Raw genomic sequence first — 16,168 nt, 5'->3', positions numbered from 1 at the left:
GATTGTAAGTGGATTTGTGCTACCCATCTCAGAATCCTCCTGCGAATCAAATTTGGGTTGAGGCAAATAGCTCAAGAGCCCCCCTGGCAGTTAGTGGTTTGAATGACCCATCTCGGAAGCCCCAGCGACTCAAGTTTGGGTTGCAACCATAGACTTAAGATATAAATAGACCGCGCACGCTATTCATAAAACTTGTCGAACGTGAAGAAAAGATGAGCAGTATTGTCGGGGAAAGAACAGGTTCTGCGCTATTACATTTGGCGCATTTTCGCAGAAGCTAGGATGTTGCTGTGACGAAATTTGACTCAATTCGATCAAGTTGATGAAAACTTTCCTTCATTTTTTCAATGAATTTCACTCATTTTTATGTGAAATATTTAGGGAGTATCAGATTTGAAAAAATAAATTCTATAAAATAAACAAATATTGGAAAACGGAATTTTTTTATTTTCCATTAAGGGATAATTCTTAATAATTTCTTAACACATGGGTTTTTAAATTTTAATTGAATATATAATATTTGAAGGAAGTGAATATAAACAGTATAAATTTCATGAAATAAATTTTTTTGGCACAGTTTTTAATAGCTTTCTAAATATCTATACACACACAGGAAACAAAATATTGTATACAACAAATATATAATGTTTATGTTACTGTAAATTTGATAAATCCGTAGTGCGCGTTATCTTCAGAAATTCTGCATAATAGTTGGTAAATATATGCATAATTACCAATATTTTTAGTAAGTTTGATGAATTTCGTAGCATTTATCACTTTTTACGAATGAATCGAATAATTCTCAAAATGAAGTTAGTAAGTTTAATGAATATGGAAAAAATCCATGCTGAAATATCACTTTATTTCAACAACTTAGTTCTGTCCGTATGAGATGCGTGCACTACACATATTTCGCCATAAAAATTACATTAATAATAAATGCGAAGATAGAGAGAGATTTTTTTTCATCGCCTTAGTTCATGTTGGCTTTTGCTGTATTTATCAGCATATGCAAACATAACCGTTACGAAGAGGGGTAAAAATACTATTATTTTTAGAGGTTGTTATGCATTTTTATGCAAAACTGCAATTGTCTAGAGGGTGCGTTTTCCTCACATTCTATTTAAATAAAATATTTTTCATAAATTTCTCCTTCTGAAAAGCATATTTTCTTCCAAGTTGAGCAAAACTCGAATGAACTCACTAGCTCGCCAAATCTCGCCAAATCTTGCGGAGACGTATATTTCAGTTAAAACTTCATAAAACTCACAATTTCAATCATTTATTGCCAAAAATTCTATTAAAACATTTAATAATGATTCATGACATTTGAATTTTACCAAAACTTGGAACTTTAATTGAATTAAATCCAAAATGGAGTCGTTAAAAACTGAGACTACGTCAGAAATCCACTGCATCGTCAATTTAATATTCCAATTTTTAATTTATAAGAAGAGGAATAAGCAAAAAAGTATTCCCTTGTGAAAGGATACTGGTCCCCCTTTCCTAAACCGCTCAGAACATCCGAAAGCTGCGCAAGTGTTGGCCATTCTAATCAAAAATAAGACAGCGCGTGTAGATCGTCATACGAGTAGCCATAAGGAAAGCATTGCCAGCGAGATTCCCTGACCAGCCTTTCGACCGGAGTCACGTGACTCCGGATCTTTGCTTCACATTGTAACCCCTCGCGCGCACTCTATAGTATTATTACTCTGTGGTTGCAACCCACATATCAAGAACCTCTGGTGTAAAGGGTCAATACCAGATACAATTTTCGCGAACAAGAGACAAGGATTTTCTACATTTCTTTGTGAAAAAGAGGCAGAGCAGAGTTGACATTGGCCGTTGCCTTGGATTGAATTATCTTGGTAGGTCGTTATATTAGATGAAAAATAATATGGGATGAATTCGAAAAAAAAAGTTGGGACTTATCGTTCTTGTCGTTATGTCAGAACGATCGCAATAATGAGCGTCGACTGTAAATGAAAAGAATTTAGATGATTGGACTTGATTATAATTATAGGTGAAAATTAATCGTACTAAGCGGGATCCACCGTATAACAAAAAGACACAACTTTTCTGCCCTTAACAAGACGCACAGTAGCGTGATTAACCGAGTAGAGACAATATAATGAAAAACCTTATAACTTCGTACATCAAAAAAATCTTCACTTTACAGGAGGAGCAAAAAAAGGATGGGGCACCCCATTGAATAACACGCAAAAAAGGTTAATTTATATCTCTCTAGAGAGCAGATAGTTGCTGATTTTTTTTTTTCAAAAGCTGTAATAGGTGAGATATGTGTGATGTTCTCAATCTAAAACTGTCAAAAAGTCATTTCCGAAAAAAAAAAAAACTAATGTACGAGGCTTTCATTATAAGGTGACCATAGCAGTTTCCCTCAACTCAGCGTTTGTCCGCCAGGTGGTGAAAGTAGAGATGATATTAATTTCTGAGTAAACATTACATCAAAAGGAAAGACACTTCCTCGAAATTATGCCGAGGCAAACTAACTTGGGGAAAGAAAAGTTTGTAGTTTTCCCACCAGGGGAATCGACCTTCGGTTCTCTTAGTAATCCGGGCATGTAAGCAAACCAATACGAATTTCCTTTCAGTACAATATGGATATATTGCAAGAAGACCACGGTTAGATCCCTCCTTTCTCAGTCAAGATTGAAAAATGCTTTTTCCGAAGTTTGCCTCAGCATTAATATCCAGTTAGTCTTCTTTGATATATCACGAACTGAGGAAAAAAAATCTTTTTGTATTACCGCTACCTGGGGGGTGTTGCTGAAGTTAAGAGAGGCTGCAATGTCTTCATTCAACTCATTACGCTACTATGCGTGATATATGGAAAATACAGTTGTGTCTCTGTGATGTATTGATAAGTACAATTGACCAGATTGCAAGAAGACGGGGTTCGATTGAAGAAAAATGAAAGTCACAGAGAAATAAATGGCGCTTTCTTGACGATCCACGACAGAATGCTCCTAGAGTCACTCTTACGGTGCTACCCAAACACCTACAAAGATCAATGACCAAAAAAGATCGAATAAACGACACACCACGAAGAGAGTGAGAAGAATTCCATTCAAAGAAGTTTGTTACGCCGCCTAATCTTCCACCCGAGGGCGAATGAATATAATGTACATGTCGAACATGCCAAGTCATCTTTCCTCTCTTGATGTTGCTATTATATCGTTGAGACTTTTATCCGGCTTCACCTCAACGAAACAAGTATTCGCGTTATATTTATACGTAACATTGTTCGGCCATGTTTTTCTTTTATGCTTTGTTTGGTCGTCCGGCAGAGAAATGTGCCTTCGAGATATTTCTTGGAATTCTTTTCGTGTCTACACGTTTTTCAAACTTCCACCTTTTTCTTCCGACATATATTCGTAGTGTTATTTTTGCTCGATCAATAAGATTGAATCGTCTCAAAACTGTCCAACGTGTATTTGGTAACTTTATTTCTTTTTTTGGCCGCTTGTAAGTCTTTTATACGAAAATGTTTTAAGAAGATTTTATTACAATTTGGGGAAAAAAATGTAACCGCTTTTTTCGTGGTCCGAAGAGCCGAATTCATTTCTCCTCAATGGGTGGATCGTGATGCCTTTCAGTTTGCAGGCATTTACAGATTGAAAACCAAACACTTTGCTATCATTGAGAGTTAAGAATAATTTGACGAATGATTCGACCAAGAACATGTTTTTGATCTGTTGCGGTGAAACTTTATCGCAAAAGAAGAGATTAGAAAAACATACTCCACTTGGCGTGATCCGATGACAAAGTAGTCACGTTTCTGGTTGCGGCCAATTTTAGATCTATCTCGACCATTCATCCATCATTCAACCTACAACCATCTATATGTTGACCGATCATCTGTCATTAAGCCGACATCAATCTAATCGTCAACCGATCATTAATCATTCAGCTATCATTCATTCATCCAACAACCATTATTCAACCATCAATCCATCGACCGACCATCCATAATTCAGCTGACGGAGATCTATCCATAGACATATGGACATATCAACCACCATCCAGCCGACAGCCATCTATCTATCGACCCATCATTCAGTTAGGGACATCTATCTATCGACTGATATCATTCCACCGTTAGCAATCACCCTCCACCTACGCGACTATCATCCATATCCATACAGCGATCTATCTATAGACATTAAACTTTTCCCTCCCTTCCCTATCATGTTGAATGTCTCTGTTGAACCTGTTCCCTTCGGAAAAACTTTTTCAAAGGAGAAGCCGGCTCGCATTCGTGTCTTGAAGTTGGAAAACCGCAGCAAACCAACTTCAGTTGATCACCATTGTACCGCCAACGGGGTCCGGACCGGAATTCTCACCATTAGAGTCAAGCACGGTGCCTCACACGACCCACATCCTGTGGCGTATCTTTATAGACTAGGTACATTCCCTATACTTCATTTACTTAAACTAGCAATAATTAATTTTACTGAAGTTTAAATTACAGAAAAATCCCGGAAAAAATAAGGGCTTAACAGAAATGTTCATTGGCGTTCACTTTGAAAATGGCTCCAGGTAAAGCAAAAAATAACTCCGAGTAATTTAAACTTAGTTCCTTTTGGGCATTAATTTTCCTTTCAACACTTCGAATCGAAACGATGGCATTGTTTTGAAAATAACGCAACAACCAGAAATAAAAAGAAATATAATAATAACTGTTATCATTGTTATGATAATGCAAAGTTGTTTCAAAGCCAAAGGGAAAAAGGATACCAAAAATGTTTTAATTTTAGAAAAGCTTTTGCTTTAAAGTAAATTAGAATATTTTCTCTTAAAATAGAAACACATTTAGGTCATAAATTTACATGGAAAACGCATTTTTGAAGGTGAATTACAATTTCGTCTTTAATCTCTCCAAGGAGTTTCGTTCCTATTTTTAAAGACACGAAGTATTTCCGAAATTTCATACAATCCTTTTCATTTATGGGTTTAACGTCACTTTCATTGTTTTCATATGAAATTCGTGGGGGAAAAAAAGAGCGAGAGATATTTTAAGGAAAGATTAAACTCGGAAATATACATTGGAATACATAGCATATTCATTTACATGACACTTATACATTGGATACACTCGAAGAAATTAGAATTCCCATTTGGTTTCTGTTTCTAATCTAAAAGGGAATATGCATTTTTCTTAATTAAAAATTTACGAAGGAAAAGGTTTTCCGAAGTATTTCTTTGGAATTGTTATAATTTGGCGAGAAATGAAACCACCAAAGCTATCAGCCAGACTGTCTGAAAAAAATCTGTTTTTTTTCACTTGGTTAGAGGAAATACCCAATGTTTTAGCTAAAAAAAAAACAAGCTTCATCACCACTGTTACTGATTTTGAATGCTCTAAGCCAGGGGTTTCTAACGTTTTGTGTTCCATGGACCTTTTGTGCTGATAAGATGAAGTCAACGGAACACCTGTATCGATAAAATGAAGACCACGGACCCCGTTACAAAATGATATTCATATAGAAATGTCCTCTCCACTTGTCAATACAAGATTCATCGTCTTTCGATGAATCTTGTATTGACAAGTGAAGAGGACATTTCTATATGCATGTGGCCATCTGGTTGGCCTATGTCATTCACGAGCTATTAGTTGATTGTTGACGCCATCCACACACATGTACGGTGCCTTTTCAACATATATATACGCTCCAAGATTGAAATATTCTATCTGCTTTCATAGCTTAGATGGTAGAGCACTCGTCCGGCAAGCGAGAGATCCGGGTTCTTGTCCCCGTGGGAGCAGTGATGAATTTTCTTCCTTGTAATTTTCATCTCCCCAAATAACCAGTCTTTCGATGAATCTTCTACAAAATTATATGTTAATAAAAAGGAAGGCCACGAACTTAGTTGTCATTCAAGTAGTACGTCAGCATCGATAGGGGAGGGGGAGGAGGTTTCCGATTTGCTGACTTTTGATGACAAGGGGAGGGAGGGGGTTTGGATGATGCTTACGTCGTCAACTACTCTTTATGAAGATATGAAATATTCTTAATGGCATCTTATTCTGTGTGCTAAAAACAGAAAAAAACCTTCCGATAGTTATTGGGCACCTGAACTAACATTCTCCTTATTGATAAATCCCTCACTAGATCCACTTTAATGATCTCTAAATGTCAAGGCGTGAATGCGAGCCGATCTCCCCTTTAAAAAGTCTCGCCACGGAGAGCAACAGACCTACAATGAGTACAAATGTAATTCAATCATTACACATCACTCACTTCACTTCTGAAATATAGATGGCAGCACTGAAAAAAATCAGACACGACACTACATACGCACTCAGAGTGTTAGGTACACATACACAGTTACATTTCCGGTCAACTCACTAGGTACTAAATCGCCCATAGATGGTGATATGTTTCGTGGGTCCTTCTAATGTCCTCTAAATGTTTCGTGGGTCGTTCAAGTGCTCTGGAAATGTGTCCGCGGGCGTCTTAAGTGCTCTGGATCTGTGCAACGCATCACTCAAATGATCCGTAATTCTGCCACGGATCACTTAAATAATTTGGGAATGTTCCACGGGGAACTTGAGTGATGTAGAACCGCACGGGGGGGCCACTTAAGTGCTCTAAAACTGTGCCACATGTCACTAAAGGGATCTCTAAATGTGCCACGAATGGTTTAAGCGTTCTGGAACTGTTTCTCGGGTTACTGAAGTGGTCTTTGAACGTGAATGTGATCTTTTAGGCCTAACTCAGTGATCTTAAAATGTGCCACGGGTTATTTAAGCGATTTCTAAATGTGCTTAGTTCATTTTTACAAAATCATGTTTGAGGGCAAGCCACATCAGATAATCTTCAGGGCCACATTTGGTCTGCGGGTCAAGGGTTTACCATATATGGCTTAAAGGGTGGGTCGCAATGAATTTCTTGAAGAGAAATTTTGAGTTCTTCAAATTGAAATTAAAAATTAACAGAAATTGATTATAATAACATATAAAGGTATTTTCTTTCGAAATTTTAATTCTTTTTAAAATATTTTTCGCATTAAAAAAATAATGTTTTTTTTCTGTCTGGGGAGCTCCCTATGCCATTGCCACCGTGGGTAATGCATATGCCCGCCCCTTGCGTACGTTTCTGATCCCACCAATATGCGTTAGGAGGTACGAGGCAGTGCTGACAAGGGGGGGAGGGAGGGGGTCAGAGTTATGCTGACTTTTGCTGACAAAGGAGGCGAGGGGGGTCAAAAATGTCTTAAAATTTGCTGACGTAATACTTGGCCTCGTATGTACTAATAAAAAGGAAGTCCACGGGTCTCATAACAGAATAACACTGAGAATATAATAATAAAAAATAAGTCAAGTGTGCCTCCCCATTTCAGCTCAAGGACCCACTGAAATCTCTGCAAGGACCCATATGCGAGCATGAACTTCTGGTTAAGAGAGAAACCCTTGGTTCAGAAAAAAAATAACGATTTCCTAATCTTTTTGAATTATCAAAATATTTCCAAAAGTAAAACTCGCCAAGTTAAACACACATTCGGAAAAATGCACATCCACAATTACATTCACTCAGTAAGAATTTGAAGCAAATAGATGGTGGCACAACCTAAGGAGCATTGGGGCTGTGACTAACATTTTTTGAAGCTATTATAAATGGATATAAAGGGGGGGGGGAATTGGAGGCTGATTTCTTTGAAAACTGAATGGAATTTCGAAGCCTTTGGCAGTGGTCGCCATCAAGAAAGGAAACGTTCACCTTCATCTTTAACTTCCCGCAATGACTTGCCATCGTTTTAATTTTGACGGCAGAGAGAAATGATGGCCCTCGAGCACAAAACCTCGAGGCAACGACGAGAATATACGTCAGCACCAGAGAAGTATAATTGAGTTGAGAGAAGATTCACAACGCGCGCGAGGGGGGGGGGTGGAAACGCATCCAACTTCCATCATCATCTCATAATATGCTGACTAAACACGTGGAGCGTGAGCTCTCCGCGCCACCCGCTCCACGGAATGAAGTAAATGCTCATTTTGTGAGCGTAGCTTGCAAACACGCCGGAGCAATAATTACGATACACAAATCAAATAAAAATTCCAAGCGTAACTGATTTTCTGAGCTGGAAATTAATTTTCGGGGACGCAACCGTTGACACTTTTGGGTTGAACAGGTTTCTCTTTGGGAACTCTCGTGCAACATTCTCGCTCTTTTCCACATTAAATGCTTATCTTTAGCATCGCGAAGATCCCTTTTGTGAGATTTCCCGCCTACACCACAATGTTATTGCCAGTTGTGAAACACAGATTTTTGCGTTAATGGTTGGAAACACTTCCAGTTATTTTTCTTTAGCATTTATCGGCATCCCTTGCGGACAAACAGATGGTGTTTTAAATCACGTCGGCAGTTTGTATGTTTCGTATTACGTGTTGGACTCAACAGTACATGCACGTCGTAAACATTCCTCTGGGGAATTTGAAACGAATCGGTGCATGCCGAAAAAGAGTTGCATGTGAGTAAATGTGCGCGTGTCAGAATTATGAGTGTTTGTCTTCTAGTGGTGCTAATATCTGCCTTCCATATCAGAAGTGAAAATTGCAAGTGTCTGCATTTTTTTTTCGTGTTGAAGTTAATGTATTGATTTTGAAATTGCTCTCAGTGAGGAGAGACTCGTATTTTACATTAGAGACTGACTCGCATTCAGGCCTTGAACTTGGAGAAAATCAGGGAAAACTAACTTCAGCCGAGCTTCACTGTGCTGCCACCTGGTGCGATCGAACTCGCGTCTTCACGATGCGAGTCCTACGTGACTGCTCAGTGGCTAGCTCAGGTACCGTAAAATATATGAATTTATAATGCAAATAATTAGCGATGGGTTTTTTTTTTGCACACGTATCATAGATTAATAACCCCCTTAGACCGGCATTCTTGTTTAAATCAATAACCAAAAGTTCAAAATTATAACCAAAGGTAATTCAAATCGCAAAAATACGAAATTTAAGTTGTTAAAAACGTGACTGCTCAGAGCTTTTCTGTCCTAGGGAAAAATCGCCAACAGCTTCATTAAAGAAACATTCGGTAGAAATTCCGAGGCTGTACGTGTTGTGTGTTAATGCGTTTCCATTTTAATTAATCTTGTTCTTCTCAGCGATAGTGTAAATAATGTATTTTTAGATCTTGAGAGAGTGAAGAAGAAAAGTGGAAAATAATCCAACGTTACGGTTTGTCCGCCCCTGAAACCCTTTTGGAGCTCTCTCCCGAAAAATAGTTAATTAGCTTTGACAGAGGAAATCTGTCGGCATCGCTCTAATTATTGGTTAATAATAACAACGTTTCCAGAGAGTCGAATCTTTTCCCTTTTCTTTTAATATAACTCTTTATATGTCAAAGTTCCACTAAAACACCACTAACGAGTCGCGAAAATGTGATTCTTTTGAAAAATTCCATTGATTAATGTTACTCGCGTGTGTATAAACGAAAGCAAATCGTGAGGATAATAACGATAATTAATTAATTCGACGGAAGAATGCTCTGCACTGCCAAACAGGAAAATGACCAACGAAACGGGTCATTTTCCGGTCGGGTGGGTATCGTGAGGACTCGGGTTCGAGGCCTGCTGGCGGGATGTTTTTTGTGGGTTTTTTTTCCCAACTTTGTGAATGTTTAGCCAATATATATATTTCAGAAAAGTTCTAAAGAAGTTTCTCTACAGACCTTCAACGCAAGATCCCTGAATGAATGAATGAATCCGAGCACCTGTAGCTTTAATTTATGATATGAAAGACAGATGGCAGCACTTTTCGAACACGAAAGAAGTGTAAGTCTTTAATAAATTCCAGGAGCGTTAAAAGTTTCCTCGAATCTTGAAAATTTATTGAAAGCTAAAAAAAATGGTGATTAAAGAAAATTGCAGTTTGCAATTTTCGAATAAGATCAGAGGGTTATCGAAATTAAAAAAAGAAAGAAAATAGTTCAATATGTCCTCGATAGATGGCACGGACATGAAATATTAGACACATCAGATCAGAGTGCAACTTTTTGGCCGGTTCCAGTATTGAGACTTTTGGAACTAATTCATTCTTTTAAAAAAACATTCCGATCTCCTTCTCATCCTGACTTTATAAAAAGAAAGAAACAAAGGATACACATGATATATATGCTGCAATGGGAGTCAGAGGGAGATAGTTATTTAAATTAGGAAAAGAAAGTTTCAAAGGTCTCCGATAGAGGGTACTGACATGTGACATTCGACACAGAGTTATGCGATTCATCACGTCACCAGTGCCGTCTTAAGGCATGGGCCCACCCGGGGGCCCTCGAGAGGAAAAGGGCCTCACAAAAATGATATCTGGTTGAAATTTTCATGAATTTGCCTGGTAGGTCCTCGGAAAAATCACTTGGTCCGGAGGTCCATGATGATCTTAGGACGGCCCTGCACGTCAATATATTCGATTGCGCGTGCATTTTTTTGTTTGACGCAGGTTGACTGAATTGAAGTCTGCTTCATAAATTGCTCGTCAACTTTTTCAGTTGATGATAAGTAACTAATTTGTTTTTAAATTTAAAAAAAATAATAAAAACTCTATCTCTTTCTGATCCCATTCCTAAGTTTAAAAATTTAGCAAAAAAAAGAAACGAATGACAATGAAAACAATTTTGTTTGTACGAACGATTTCTCACCATTTATTATTATAAAATTACAAAAGTTGTCGGTAGATGGCGCTGATATCAATTTTTATTTTTATTTTTGTAGAATATAAAGCAAATCAATTTTTTTCTCCAAACCAAGCATAACTCCGGTCTATCATCATGGGCATATTACTACCGATTGATTTATGCTGGAAGAGTGTGTGTGGGTACCTAACTGTGTGAATGCATATCTAGTGCTTTTTGTGAATTTTAAGTAGCGCTATCTCTATATTTCAAATTGTGTAATGAAGTTCCCATAGTTTAATGATAGTATATTTGTACATTTGCACGCCCTTTGCTCTCTGTAGTGAAACTTTTTAAAGAGAAGATCAGCCAGTGGTATCGAATGAAGTGCACGCGAATCCAATTTGTTGATGTCGCGATTTGAATTGCACAGCTTCGGAAATTGCGCGTCAGTAACATCTACCGATAACTTTTAGAACTAATTAAAAAATTCAAATTCACTCTGATCTCATTTGTGTAAAGTTTACACCACAAATAAGATGAATGACAGTTTACACTGTAATTCAACATTTTCTTACGAAGTAGATCAGAGGGAGGTCGAAATTAAAAAAATGAGAGAAAAAAAAAGTTTTAAAAGTAACCTCGATAGATGGAATTGATGAGCAATGTTCGAAGCACAGTGATGCAAACCCATGGCGTCAATAAATTTTTTGACTGCGTGTGCTTTTTTGCTCGGATACCGACAGCCTGATTTGCTTAATCTGCTTTATATAATTATAATTAATGTCATCTATTGTTCATCTTCGGAACTAATTCATTTTAACATTAAAACGAAAAAAATCGATCTCTCCCTCTGATCCCATTCCAAACTTTCGAAATTAATTGAGAAGAATTAAATGACCATGGAAAAATTTGCTTTGTACGAACGGTTCCCCCAACTTTTTTTAATCAAAAATGTTTACAAAAACTGATATCAGAGGGCGTTAAGAGAAAATTTTGTTTTTGTAGATTTAGTAAATCAAGTTACTGGCATCGAGTGAGGAATGAACGATCTCCCATATATAAAATATACTAACGGTCTGATTTGTATAAATCTGCTTCATACATAGCATGGTAGGTTCATCTACCGTCGACCTTTCAAACTAATTTGTTTTCAAATTAGAAACAAAATCCGATTGTGCCCTTGATCCAACTCAAAAATTTGAAAATTAAGTAAAAAGAAATGAACAACGATGAAAGAATTTTGTTAGTATGAATGGTCACTCTCTTTTTAAATTAAAATAGCCATAAAAATTGACAATTAAAATGTTGGGATTGAATTTCATATTTGTCGTAGGTCAAACAAATCGGGCTACTGACATAGAATGCCCGTGCAATATACAGTTATTGGCGGCGTGATTGGCATAAATCAGCTTAAAATATTGCAATGTTAGAGTATATTCGTACAAATTAACCCTTTTGAGATCACGAACGAAATATTTCGTTCAAAGCCAATTGAATAAAATTTAATCAATTTTATTGAAATTTTTTTTTTCATCAGAAGCTTTATTGCAACCCTATGAACAAAAGTTGTTTTTTTTTCTCTCCGTTTTTTTCCCATACTCCAGTTAGTAATTTTTTACTCCGCATGTGATGTCTGTTTTAGAAAACATGTGGGATGGGGGGGGGAGGGGTGAAAAGCTCTTCTACATACTTTCTTATCTACTTATCTTGTATACTGTTGTTTTTCCTTTCTAAAAAAGTTATTTTTTCCTCCTTTTTTTCTTCTATTTGTTTCTTCACTTCTTCCTTATTTTTCTTACGTGCGGTCAGGTAAGCACAGGATTACCCGATTATTATCGTCGATTAGTCAAATACGGATAATCCGAATTCGTTTTCAAAAGCTTGTACGTGAAGAAGTTAAAGAAAAGTTCAATCTTCCTCTGATCTCATTCGCGTAAACCAGTTTTGTTTTCCCTCATTTGTTAATTTCTAATTTATTGTTAAATTTGTAGCACACTTTTTGACACACCTGCTGCACCCGTTATATATACAGAATATTATATATATACAGTCACCTAAAAAAACAAGAATTTTTCTTTCCCTTGGGGCACCCTCGCCCATTTTTTTTTTTTTTAAATTCATGACGATGATGACGACGGAAGTTGAGTGCAAAAAAGGTATGAAATGCAGCAGCGGCATCGACCACCTAATTTTATACTGAAGTTGTTATTGCGGCTTCCAAGAGAGAGATAGAGAGGGGAATGCGTGTGTTGGGGGCACACACGGCAAAGGAATATTATCGATCGATCGGCTGGAAGGAGTCATTTGTCAAAAACGTCCGCGTGTTTCACTTCCGATAAAAATGTTCCGAAACGAAACTTAATTTCGGTGTCAGAAATCACGACATGTCCTGGCCTTCGCCGATCCTCCTCCCTATATAAACTGTCAACGACTCCGCGATCGCTATTTCGACTCAACTAAACTCACTCCTCGCAGCTTTTTGAATTGACAACGTGTCAAACCTGAACTTAAAACTCCATCTAAAGGATATAAAGAGAAAATTTTGTTTCTTTCAGACGACGCAGGTGGCGTGGTTTGAAAAATGTGCTTAATGTTGTAATTTTCAATTCGTAGAAAACTTTTGCTTGAAATATTACTTCCCCCGTAGTATTAATTACTGACAGTTTCATCTGTTGGAACATGAATCGAATTCGATTAGGGCAGCAGTTGAGTTGCAAGATAGGACTAGGCCAGTCTACAGCGGCACTCCTTTGTGAAATAGTGAAATTACTGATAGCTAACCATTTTCCATGATATTCTTCAAAGTGAATCCCATAACAACCAGCTTTTCATTCTTTGAGGGTGGGGGGAGGTGGTTGTAAAGGGGTCACTCAAGTATTACGTAAGCAGATTTTCAGCCATTTTTGACCCCTCCCCCCTTGTCAGCCAAAATAGGCAAAACACTGACCCCCCCCCCCCCCCGTCAGCAAAATTTCGTCAGCAGCTTAGAATATTTCATATCTTCAAAAAGAGGTGGTTGATGACGTAAGCAACCTGCAAAACCCCCCTTATCATCAAAGGTCAGCAAATCCAAAACCCCCTTCCCCCCCCCCCCCGATGCTGACTTAATACTTGAATACTTGAATGACCCCAAATTGACAATTATATATTCCTAGGTATATACAGTAAGTTTTTTATGCTATAGTTATGCGATGTATATCATTCAAGTCGTAGTAAACTGGCGGCAACTATATACTGCTAGGTAGGGGGGGACACTTATAATGTGGCTCATTATTTTTCAAACTTCTTTTTCTCAGTTTCAAGTTTGATCGTAAAATTTCACTAAATACATTTTTAGTTACTATATGAAACATCATATAAATTTTATATCATATTTTTTTCTTACTGTAATCATGAAACATGGATTTTTTGAAAAAGCAAAAATGTTCCAAGGTACAACAAGGGGTCCTGTACCTAGAAGCATGGAAGTGTTGTACCCCTTGAAACGGGAGTAAAATTGGCACTGATAAGCAATAAAATATTTTGTCACCTCTACTCCTAAGGAAATTCATTTGGTGAAAGTTGTTGTTGGACGAATCCCCCACTTTAAACACCTTTTTTTCCAACAAATTTGACTAGGAAATAACCGAAGGTGAATTAAAGAGAAGAAATTGATACAACTTTTATAAGAAAGAAAGTACAGAACTAAAATTTAAAATGTGAATTGCATTTAAAAACAGAAAAAATAAGTATTAAAAATTAGTGTAAGTTAAGTATTTCAGGATAAACTGGGAAAATTTCCAGTTTTATACTGTTCCAAGGCACACGATCTCTTTTGTTTCTGGGTATACAATGCTCTATTATTTGTGAAAAATATGAATATTTTTTTTCATTCTTCTTGGCATGATTGAGCATTTGATACGATTTATCAGAAGAATGTATCGATTATAATTATTAAATTTAGTTCCACTAAACTTGAAACGAAGAGAAGAAACACAGCAAAACCAACAACTTTTACTTTACGTGCCTACTTGCAAAATCTCTGTCAGTGCCATAGATAAAGAGCTGAAAATACATTCTGTAAGGTTATGTATGTCTAATCTCTTGCCCTTAAAAACATGAGCTAGGAACAAAAATACTGTCAAAATTATTTCAAGTATTTCTAGGTTTACTATATTCAAGGTGCAACAGTTTACCGTATATATATAATTAGTTATTTCATGCTGTAGTTATGCCACGTATATCATTCTAGTCGAACCCATCCATCCACCGGAAAAGAAATCTGATCGCGATTCATCTCAGCCCATAATTCATAAAGGAACGACTTTCAGTATATTAATGACGAGGTGAAGTCGGGAAAAAAAGTTTACCATGAGCTGAGAAGAAAAAAAAAATCACCTATCTCTCCACTGGCGCCACCTGGGGGGCTATTTGATGGAATTACGGGAGGATGCAGTCTTTACTTCTGCGCGACATGCTACTGTACGTGTTGTAAGGACAGTAAAGTCGTATATCCCGTGTTGTATTGATTAGCGCACTTGTGAGAAAGGGAAGAGGATTGGGTTTCGTTTCTCGGCTAAAACCCGTATGCTTAGTTACGAAAGTGTTTCACCATCCGTAAGGGGGTTGCTCCAAGTTATGAAGTGAAAACGTGTTTAAAATCAAAATTTGTATTTATTTTCCTGGCGCCTTGTTGATCTCTCCTCAGTTCCGTTGGAGAATCAGAAAATCTCATAACCGAATAAACAAGGAGAAAAATACGAAATTACATTATATAGCGTGCTTAAAAAACAGACATAAAATACATAAGAAAAATATGAATGAAAACGAAAAATAATGTTTCTCTCGTATAAAAAGTGGATGAAATCGGGCGATGATTCGATTATTGTTATTATTCATAGAATATTTCTTCATTTGGGGAATTACTACACTTTATCTCGTGCAAATATGGATGATTAAGAAACACGATGGAGGAAAAATGGGGAGGGGTCTTATCGGGGTCGAGTTGTGTGGAGTCTTGGTGCAACCAACCAACCACTCACTTGGTTCCGTGGACGCTGAGCAATGAGACCACTGATGTCAGGATCAGCAATCTGACGCAAAACCGAGTCGTCATGGTGATGGATGGTGATGACGACGACGACGACTTATGCTTCATATTTCCACCCTTTTCGTCGCCACCGACACACAAGTACCGACCTGTACTATACTATTCACTTCCACACAAAATATTACTGTGATATTAATGCTGTTGCCGCCGGTGCTTTCCTTCCTGAAAGAAACAGAACCAAACAACACTCAATAAGTGGAAGAAACGTGTATTAGAAATAGAAATGAAAACAGATTAAAAATGACATTTTTTTTATTAATCCACTGCTAGGAGCAAAAACTGTATGATATATAGCATACACATGCTCAACCCATGGTCTCGGAGTCATTTGATGTGGCCCGTGGCCACAAACCTAATTTTGTAAAAATGAACTAAGCGGCACGTTATCAGCTCTTTTAAGCGACTCTCGATGCAATTCCACATCACTTAAGTACTCCAC

General features: G+C 37.3%; 1 protein-coding gene across 2 annotated transcripts in view; it reads right to left on the bottom strand.

Annotated features, from left to right (window-relative positions):
• The window catches only part of LOC149081100 (glutamate-gated chloride channel-like), a 166,797-nt gene that overhangs the window by 39,033 nt on the left and 111,596 nt on the right, over positions 1–16,168 (bottom strand). The window contains exon 2 of one of the 2 annotated variants that reach the window (XM_089237882.1): positions 15,662–15,891. In XM_089237882.1, the coding sequence (XP_089094008.1) occupies positions 15,662–15,777 (116 nt within the window). In that variant the 5' untranslated portion in view covers positions 15,778–15,891. Of the gene's footprint in view, positions 1–15,661; positions 15,892–16,168 lie in introns of those variants that run through there. The other variant, XM_089237881.1, reaches the window with a different exon arrangement.

The sequence above is a fragment of the Pholcus phalangioides genome, unplaced genomic scaffold, assembly GCF_987345545.1.
Source record: "Pholcus phalangioides strain wild (caught in Gottingen) unplaced genomic scaffold, Ppha-v1.0 ptg000010l_1, whole genome shotgun sequence".
NCBI lineage: Eukaryota > Metazoa > Arthropoda > Arachnida > Araneae > Pholcidae > Pholcus > Pholcus phalangioides.
Note: the sequence above shows the minus strand (reverse complement) of the source record. Positions and strands in the feature narration are given on the sequence as shown.